The sequence below is a fragment of the Myotis myotis genome, unplaced genomic scaffold (genome assembly GCF_014108235.1).
Source record: "Myotis myotis isolate mMyoMyo1 unplaced genomic scaffold, mMyoMyo1.p scaffold_m19_p_4, whole genome shotgun sequence".
NCBI classification, from domain to species: Eukaryota; Metazoa; Chordata; class Mammalia; order Chiroptera; family Vespertilionidae; genus Myotis; species Myotis myotis.
The window spans coordinates 54,524,600-54,533,967 of NW_023416346.1; the positions used below are offsets into that span (position 1 = coordinate 54,524,600).

Below are 9,368 nucleotides of genomic sequence, written 5' to 3' on the forward strand. Positions count from 1 at the left end.
AGTTGGCTGTTAAAGGAATTGTATGGTGTTCATTGCAATATAAAAAAATGTGCATAAGTCTTTGATACTGGAAGGTTTTTGTGACCCTTTAAAATTAACAAGCTGGCTCGGTTCTCCTCCACATACTCCCTAAGCTTTTTATGGCCTTTTTTATTTTCTTTATTTTTTTTTGCCCATTCTCATATTAAAGGATTTTGCATGTGTATTTTTTTTGTTGTTTTCCTTCCTTGTCTTGCATTTCTGAAACTTCTAAGTCAGGCTGGTTTTAATCCTATTTTCAGAATTCTTACCAAGGTCAACCTGGTCCTGTTATATCCAGATGCTGACTCTTCATATCTTTTGATTTCATCTCTCTCTTAAGACCAATTGCTATCTCAGCAATCTACATAAGTGAAGGGGTAGGGGTTTAGAGGTAAACTTGTATTGCTAACCTGAAATGAGCTGTGGCTAACAGCTAGAGTCAGTTTTAATATGGGAAATCTGAAGAGGGGCTCTATAAGATAAGAATATATTTAGCCTATATTTTGACTGCTTAATTTCCTCTTCTTGTTATAGTAAGTACAAATGGATCCTAGGTGAGGAACCTGTGGAGAAACGAAGAAGGCTCCAGAATGAGATGACAACACCTCTAGATTATTCCATGCCTGGCTCTTATAGGAGGGTAGAGGCAGCTGTTGCCTACCCAGAAGGAGAGAACAGCCATGATAAATCCAGTTCTGAGAGAAGCACACCACCATATCTTTCCCCAGAATACCCAGATGCAAGCAAAAGTACCAGTCAAAGTAGGGAGGCTTCAGTTCTGTATTCAGGAGCCCAAGAACATCAGGGATCCCTGCTCCCTGAAGAATTAGAAGATCAGATGCCAAGATTGGTAGCAGAAGAATCTAACAGAGGTAGCACAAACATAAACAAGGAAGAAGTAAACAAGGGACCTTTTGTAGCTGTTGTTGGTGTTGCAAAAGGCATTCGAGATTCAGGAGCTCCCATTCAACTGATCCCTTTTAACCGAGAGGAGCTTGTCGAGAGAAGAAAAGCAGCTGAATCCTGGAACCCAATGCCTTATCCTACAGTGGCTTCTGCTACAAGTCCTGCTGCAGCCGCTGGGGAGAAAGGAAAAGGCTATGAGGAAAGTGGAGGTCATAATACACCAAAGTTGAAGAACCAAAGAGAGTTGGAAGAACTGAAAAGAACCACAGAAAAATTGGAACGTGTTCTAGCGGAAAGGAATTTGTTCCAGCAAAAGGTTAGAGCACACAGAAACCGGTTTGGCTCAGTGAATAGAGCGTCAGCCTGCGGACTGAAAGGTCCCAGGTTCAATTCCGGTCAAGGGCATGTACCTGGGTTGCAGGCACATCCCCAGTAGGAGATGTGCAGGAGGCAGCTGATCGATGTTTCTCTCTCATCGATGTTTCTAACTATCTCTCTCCCTTCCTTTCTGTAAAAAATCAGTAAAGTATTTTTTTTTTTAAAAAGGTTAGGGCAGCACCTTACCACTAGGAATAAAAGATACAGTGGGGCCTTGACTTACGAGTGTCCTGACTAACGAGTTTTTTGAGATACCAGCTGTCTCTCAGCCGATTTTTTGCATTGAGTTGATAGAGTAATTTCAGTTAACGAGCTCCTTAACAAGCTCCTTAACGAGCTCGGTCTCCGAACGAATTAAACTCGTAAGTCAAGTCCCCACTGTAATTGAAACCAAGGGACCTGAGAGTTTGGAGCTCTGATGAATTCATATTCTGAGGCCTTTAAACAAAATAAGCCATTGAATTATTCTGTGGTGTGTTTCAGATTGGGTTAACCCTAATGGGCTTCCCTCCTATATTTTGGGATTGAAAAGGTCCATAAGTAGAGGAATATGTACAGAGGAATCACTGAGTGACTATATTAGGGACAATTTTTGCCACTCTTATAGCATGTGGAGTCATTGAATTTCTGTTTCTTGGACTGCAGGTGGAGGAGCTGGAACAGGAGAGGAATCACTGGCATTCTGAATTCAAGAAAGTTCAACATGAATTGGTGACCTACAGTACCCAGGAAACGGAAGGCTTGTATTGGAGCAAGAAACACATGGGTTATCGCCAAGCTGAATTCCAGATTCTGAAAGCTGAGCTGGAAAGAACCAAAGAGGAAAAGCAAGAACTAAAAGAGAAACTGAAGGAGACAGAGACACACCTGGAAGTGCTGCAGAAGGCTCAGGTCTCCTACCGGACCCCAGAGGGAGATGACCTAGAAAGGTTAATTACTAGGGTTTAGTTATCAGCTTGTGAGTGCTAATGGGAAGCATCCCTTAGGACCCCAGTTACTGGTCATAAATAAGGGAGGAAGTCTGAATCAATTCATAGGCCACCAAGGACTGAGGAATTACTTCTTAGAGAGCTGCAGCCAGTCTCCCTGTGCTTGGTGGCATTGTGCTTTCTTCTTTCTTTGTAGCTAATGGAAACATAATTGTTGAGAAATGTAGGCCCATTTTTAAGGAGCTTCATTTTGTTCTGTTGGCTAATGACTTCATGTCATCTCTTCTCCTGCCCCCTCACTCCATCATACAGGGCTTTGGCAAAGCTTACGCGGCTGCGTATCCACGTCAGCTATCTCCTTACTTCTGTCCTCCCTCACTTGGAGCTTCGTGAGATCGGGTTTGACTCAGAACAAGTGGATGGGATCCTGTATACGGTGCTGGAGGCAAATCACATACTGGATTGAACACTAGACTATATGCTCTATCTACCCCTTTCTCATCTTTCTTTCATCTCCCTCTTCTCTTCTCTTCTCTTCTCTTCTCTTCTCTTCTCTTCTCTTCTCTTCTCTTCTCTTCTTTCTCTTCTCTTCTCTTCTCTTCCTTCCTTCTCTTCTCTTCTCTTCTCTTCTCTTCTCTTCTCTTCTCTTCTCTTCTCTTCCTTCCCTTCTCCTTCCCTTCCCTTCCCTTCCCTTCCCTTCCCTTCCCTTCTCTTCCCTTCCCTTCCCTTCCCTTCCTTTCCCTTCCCTCTCCTCCCTTCCTCTTTCCTCCACTTCCCTCCCCTCTCCTTTACTCTCCTCCCCTCTCCTCTTTTCTCCTCTCCTCTCCTCTCCTCTCTCCCTTCCTTCTTCCCTACCCCACTTCTTTCTCATGCCTTTATGCCTTATTTAGATAATCTTTGAGTAAATCCTCACTCTTAATCAGTCTGCTGCTTATTCACTTTGGTGTGAGGAAAAAGGCTATTTCAATAGGCTTTCAAGACTTTCAGGAACAGAAAAGCAGTAGTCATCAACCAGGTGACCTGAAAGCTTTAACTTTCATGACTTGGCCTATTTTATATCCTTTCTGAAGTGGTCTGTATTCATTTAGGTTAAATCAGTCAACAAATATTGGGTCCAATGTACTAGGTGTTTTGGGATAAATTATCAAGTGTAACTCATGGATTCAGTCTTCAAGGATCTAACAATCCAATTGGAAACACAAGACACACACCAAGTTAACTGACTGGTACAAGAGAGTAGTACAAGCATTATAGGGAAGGTCTGGAGGAGGAAGTTTAAGGAAAGAGTCACATCAGAAATGGGACCTAAGGTTTGTTTAAAGAATGAGCATGACCACACTTAACAACTGTTGTTCTTTAGGTGGTAGAACTATGATTGATAATTGTTTCTTCTTGCTATCTTCCTGCCTTTTTCAAATTTTCTATAATAAACCTGTTATTCTTTTTGCATTGGAAAAAAATAAATCCTTTGAAAAATAATGAGTAGGCTTGGATTTAGATATCAAATGAGAGACTTGTGAAAGTGTAAGTTAATTTTATAATTTATGTTGTATTTCACATTACCTCTGGAAGAATAGCATGAACAAAGGCATGGAAAAAGTTGGAATGTGAAAAATGTGTTTAGTAGGAATGATGGGTTAATGTAAAGGGAACTAAGGTTAAATCATTACCCATCTACTCACCTCCCTCTGTGTTGTTTTCATTTTAATAAGGAATTCTTGGAAAAGAAATCTTCAAGGCCCAAATTAAAAAAAAAAGTATCATTAATCTGGGATTTTAGGTAGTGGGGGAGCTATTTTAGGGCAGGAAGATTTATTTGATATTCCTCAGAATACACAACGTACCTACTCTTCAGGCTAGTACCGAGTGAGGGGTAGATCTCATATTATCAGAAATAGTAAATCTTACTCTTGTAAAACTAGACATATTGTTTATTCCTTGCTTTATTGTATTTATATAGCACATGCTCTCCAAAGAGTTCAAGGTACTCTTCAAAAGACGTTGAACATTGAACACATAAAAAGCATAGCAACAGTGAAAACTATAAAGGAGAAATAATAAAAGGGAGGTGGGATCAAGCAATCACAAAAGGATTAACTAGTCCAGAGGAATGTTTTGGATATTTTTTGTTTCTCTTCTGCAGAATTACTTCAGAAGATTCTCCCAAGCTTATTTTATCTCCTTTGAAAGAGGCCCATCATAGATATTCCAATGAGACTGGAAGGAATAGGAGGAAGCCAGAGCCAAATGTCACCATTAGAATAAGTGCTCAAAATATCCCTGTCACCTTACTTTCACCTCACTGCAGCTCTAGCCTACCACATGATTATTTCTCATGTCAGACATTTGGACTATGATGTTGAGGGCCCCAGTTATTTAAATGTTACTCAGAGAAGGGTGCGGGGGGAGCACATCCAGCCATTCCATCAATGACACTTGTTCTTCAGATGGGAGCTGTGAGAACATGGGGCTTTGCACAGATATGGACAACATGGATGAAAAGGTGGTATAGGAAAAAATTCAGATAATTGAAGGTTTAGTGTGTGTGTGTGTGTGTGTGTGTGTGTGTGTGTGTAAAAGAGAGAGGCTATAGGGCTTTTTAAAAAGGTGGAAATTTTTAACTCATCTTTACTATTGCTTACTCTCAGCCCATTTCTGGGCCCAACCCCATATTGCTTCTTCCAGCAACAGTTAACTGTGTGAATCTATTTACTACAATACCAGAGCTACCTCTTTGTTACCTCTTTAGAATGAAATCATACTAGATAAAAGCCCTTTAACCAATGCTAAATGCCACGGTAGAGAGATTGAAAAATGTCACTCAGGCTTACTAGAGCTTATGAAACTGTGGAGGAAAAAGACACTCAGAAGAAAAAGGTGGATGCTTCCTCCTGTCTATCTTGTTAGGCTAACATAATCATAATTCTTTCAAATGTCTCTCACATTTGCCCTTTAAATTTCCACTTCCACAGTCAACAGTTAGGTTCTTATTATCTCGTCTTGATCATTGAAATAGATTCTTAACTGGCCTCCCTTGCCTCTTGTTCTCACTCCTTAAATCCACCGCACTCACTATCTCAAAATTGCTTGTAATGGTATCATCAGGTTATGCCTCTGCTCAAAGACTTGCTAGTGCTCCCAGTGGCCCATCAAGTAATACAAATTCGCATCTGGATTAAACCATGCTCTCTAGACTCATCTTACAGCATTTCAAACAAACCATGTTCCATCCAAAATGAACTATTTTTATGTTTCTGAACCTGCCTTAAGATTTTTGCTATTCCATTCCCTTTGCCTGGAATGTTTTCTCTTACATCTTCCCTTTGGCTCAAATGTCAACTTTTTTCCCTGAAAATTCCTCTAATTACCCAGCCAGATGTGACATTTTCTTTGAACATGTTAAGTTTTGTGTCACTTATAAGGCTCATCACAAACTTTCTTGTCCTGTATTCCCTATTAGAAAGATCCAGATTCAAATATTCACTGCCTACTTGACATTTACATGTCTCACAGGCACGTCAAATAAAACATGTTAAAAATAAACAGTGGCACACCCTTCCCCAGGACTGTTCCTTCCCTTAATTCTCCTCATTTGAAAAATGGCACCTCCGCCCACCCAAGCACATAAGCTAGAAACCTGGAAGTCACCCTAACTTTCCTCTTCTCTAGTCCTCCACATCCAGTCTGTCAGAAAGTGTGTCAACTCTAACTCCAAAGTATTAGCTTGATTTCAGTCACTTTTACCACAGCTACCTTAGTCCAAACTGCTATCATCTCCCATAGATAATTGCAACTCCAAACTGGTGTCTTTGCTTTCATTTTTGTCCCCACAATTGTCCTACCGAGAGTGATTTAAAAAAACACACACACAAAAAACACAAGTCCAATCACATGACTCATTGCTTAAAGTCCTTTAATGCTTTTTCATTGCACTTAGAATAATATCCATACTCATTATAATATACTACAAGACCCCCGCCTACTTCTAGTTTTTCTCTTGCAGCTACTCATCATATCTCACTTTCCCCTTGCTCACTGTGGTCTTACTACTGAAACATGTCAGGCTCTGACTTAACCTCAGAGTCTTTATCCATACTGTTCCCTCTCCTACAATGCTTATATCTTCAGTCTTGGCATGCTAGCTATTCCTCATCCTTCAGGTCTTTATGTGTCAACTTTCTCAGGTCTACCTGGCAACCTTTTTTCTCTACCCTATTCTATCACTATTTCCTATTGTGTTTAGTTCATAGCACTTTTCACAACTTGCAATTATATATTTGGCTGTTTACTTTGACTCATTCAACAAATATTTATTAGGTACCTACTATATGTTGTATGATATACGGTGATGAACACAACATATGTGACCTCTGTATGCCTCTTTCACTAATAAGTTCTATGAGGGGAAGGGTCATGCCCGTTTTTGCCAATCACTGTATCCTTAAGCTTATCATACTACCTGGTATATAGTAGGTAATCGATAAATAATTGTAGTGGTGGGGACTGTGTTTTGTTCATATCTCCATCTCCCTCAAGAGCCTAAAATAGTGCCTCATTTGCCGGGGTCCAACCCCAGCAGGTCCAGGGGTCCCCAAAGGTGTGGACGGAGTCGGCGAAGAAGAGATGACATGGAGACAGCGTTCAGTTGATCAGCAGCCTAGCCAGGATCTCTAGCCAGGATCTCCAGCCAAGTTCTGGTCTGGATCTCCAGAGAGGTTCTGCTTAGGATCTCCTGCCAGGGTCTGTGTCCATGTTGTCTTGCTAGGTTCTCCAGCCAGGTTCTCCAGGTTCTCCAGCCAGGTTCTGTAGCCAAGTTCCCTCGCTAGGTTCTCCAGCCAGGTTCTGTCCAGGTTCTCCAGCCAGGTTCAGTCACTAGGTTCTAGTCAGGTTCTGTTGACAGTTTCTGTAGTCAGGTTCAGTCCAAGATTTTTTGTCATGTTCTCTCGCTAGGTTCTGTCTCTAGGTTCTGAGGCCAGTTTCTGTCCAGGATCTTTTGCCATGTTCTCTCCAGCGAAGTTCTTCTGTCTCTAGAGAACGTTCTGTATAGGTTCTGTGCCTAGGTTCTGTCTCTCTTGGTTCCGTATTCTAAGTTCTGTGTCTTACTGTCTTATTACATCTGTATTTATACCAGTTGATTCAATCCTATCAATCTCTATTACAAAGGTTAGGGCGTTTCTTTCTCCATTCCAGGGAGTAAAGATTATGTAGCTTAAGCATGATTGTTCGTAGTTAAAGTGATTAATTACCCACCTGGCACTAGTTAAGAGGTTTTATTCCCTCCCTAACTTCAGGGGAAATACCCTACCTGGGGAAACAACCTTTCTCAGAGACCTTGGTTAAAACACATAGTGCCAAGAAGGTGAGCAAACATATTAAGAACAGTATGCCATATATGCCAGGTCCCTTGAAACAGCAAGCATGGACCGGCTCCCGGCACTCATTCATAGAAGAGGTTGGATACATACTGTATGAGTGAGGTAGATAGCAATCCTGGACATTAAACTCTGAAAATGAAAGACTGAGACAATAAATGGCATAAGTTATGGGGGACAATCAGTGTGAGCTGGAGTGGCCTAGTGTTTCTCTTTAGCTGATCTTCCATTTGAATAATTAGAAAGGCTATTAAAGGAGAAAGGGAATATGGTGTTTTCACAGACATTCTGAATATCATCAACAGGAAGCTCCTAAAATGTAATTTTGAAATACTGATAACTACAGAATATAATCAGGAGAAGACTATAGAAACCAGATTTTGAGAGTGAGAAGTAAAAGGAGAAAAATTTTTCTGAGTCTTTTGTTCACTTTTTCCAAGAGCAGTGACAGTCTTTTTTTGTCTTTTTTTTTTTTTTTTCAAGAGAAGAGGAACTTATCCATAAGCAAACAACAGATAGAGCAAGCTTCAAGGAAATAAATTCCTGGCACATGTGAGGAAGGCAGTACATGCTTGTAGGATGAAAAAATCAGTACTAGCAGAGGACTAGATCAGAGACTTTATGGATCTAGGAAATGGCCCTTGGAATGGAGAGTCCCAGGTTCGATTCTGGTCAAGGGCATGTATATAGGTTGTAAACTCGATCCCTGGCCCAGTCGGGGCACGTGTGGGCAGCAACCAATCAATGTGTCTCTCTCACATCAATGTTTCTCTCTTTCTGTTTCTCCCTCTCCCTTCCTCTCTCTCTAAAAATCAATGGAAAAAATATCCTTGGGTGAGGATTAACAACAATAACAAAAAAGAGTGAAGTATGGAGGCATGGTCAGAAAAGCTTCAGGGACTGAGCTTAAGTTAAGTCAAATGTAATTTCCCCAAAAGAATAACTTACGCTTGGTGACAAGGACATTCCTAACTCAGGACTTATCTTAGACAGAGAGGGCATTCAGGAACCATACTTTCTGAATCAAAAGTTAGGGCATGCCCTGGCTGGGTAGCTCAGTTGATTAGAGCATCCTCCTGATATGCCAAGGTTTCAGGTTTGATCCCAGATCAGGACACATACAAGAAGCAACCAATGAATGCATAAATAAATGGAACAACAAATCAGTGTTTCTCTCCCTCATATTCTCCTCTCTCTCTCTCTCTCTCTCTCTCTCTCTCTCTCTCTCTCTCTGTCTCAAATCAGTCAAAAATAGAGCACATGATTAGTTAATAAATTAGATAATTTGAAAAAACCTGACTTACATAATTTGGGGTATATTAAACCTTATTCATTAAGTGAAATATGAATAGCATTCATTTTCTAATGGAAAATAAAATCTGCAGAAGAAATGTGTTTTGTTACTTGCCTGCAAACCCAAGCCCAAAGCTTTTGTGTGAATCACCAGAAATCCCAAACCCACTTATATATAAGAACAGTTCAAATGTTTTGGGTGCCTTCTACGTGCCAAACACATTTCATTCATCTGCTCATTGAGACCTCAGGGGCAGGCAAAATGACTTTAGGCAGAGGGTCAGAAAGTGTTCCCAGAAGGCCTGATTTTCTAGTTGGGCTATGGAAGCTTGTAAGGATTGGAAAGGTAAAGGTGTGTGGGCAATAGTATAAGCAAAGTCACAAGACTAGTTGGAGGGTGTCTAAATAAAGGAACACCCCAGAAGGTGTGAGGGATATATATAGATAGATATAGATATAGATATAGATA

The 9,368-nt window shown here is 40.7% G+C and overlaps 1 protein-coding gene across 5 annotated transcripts in view; it reads left to right on the forward strand.

Moving 5' to 3' along the window:
• The window catches only part of MORC4 (MORC family CW-type zinc finger 4), a 79,680-nt gene extending 76,841 nt beyond the window's left edge, over positions 1–2,839 (forward strand). For 4 of the 5 annotated variants that reach the window (XM_036304791.1, XM_036304793.1, XM_036304796.1 and 1 more), the window contains 3 exons: positions 556–1,243; positions 1,951–2,234; positions 2,547–2,839. In XM_036304791.1, the coding sequence (XP_036160684.1) occupies positions 556–1,243; positions 1,951–2,234; positions 2,547–2,700 (1,126 nt within the window). In that variant the 3' untranslated portion in view covers positions 2,701–2,839. The remainder of the gene's footprint in view (positions 1–555; positions 1,244–1,950; positions 2,235–2,546) is intronic. The other variant, XM_036304794.1, reaches the window with a different exon arrangement.
• The last annotated feature ends 6,529 nt before the right edge of the window (positions 2,840–9,368 follow it).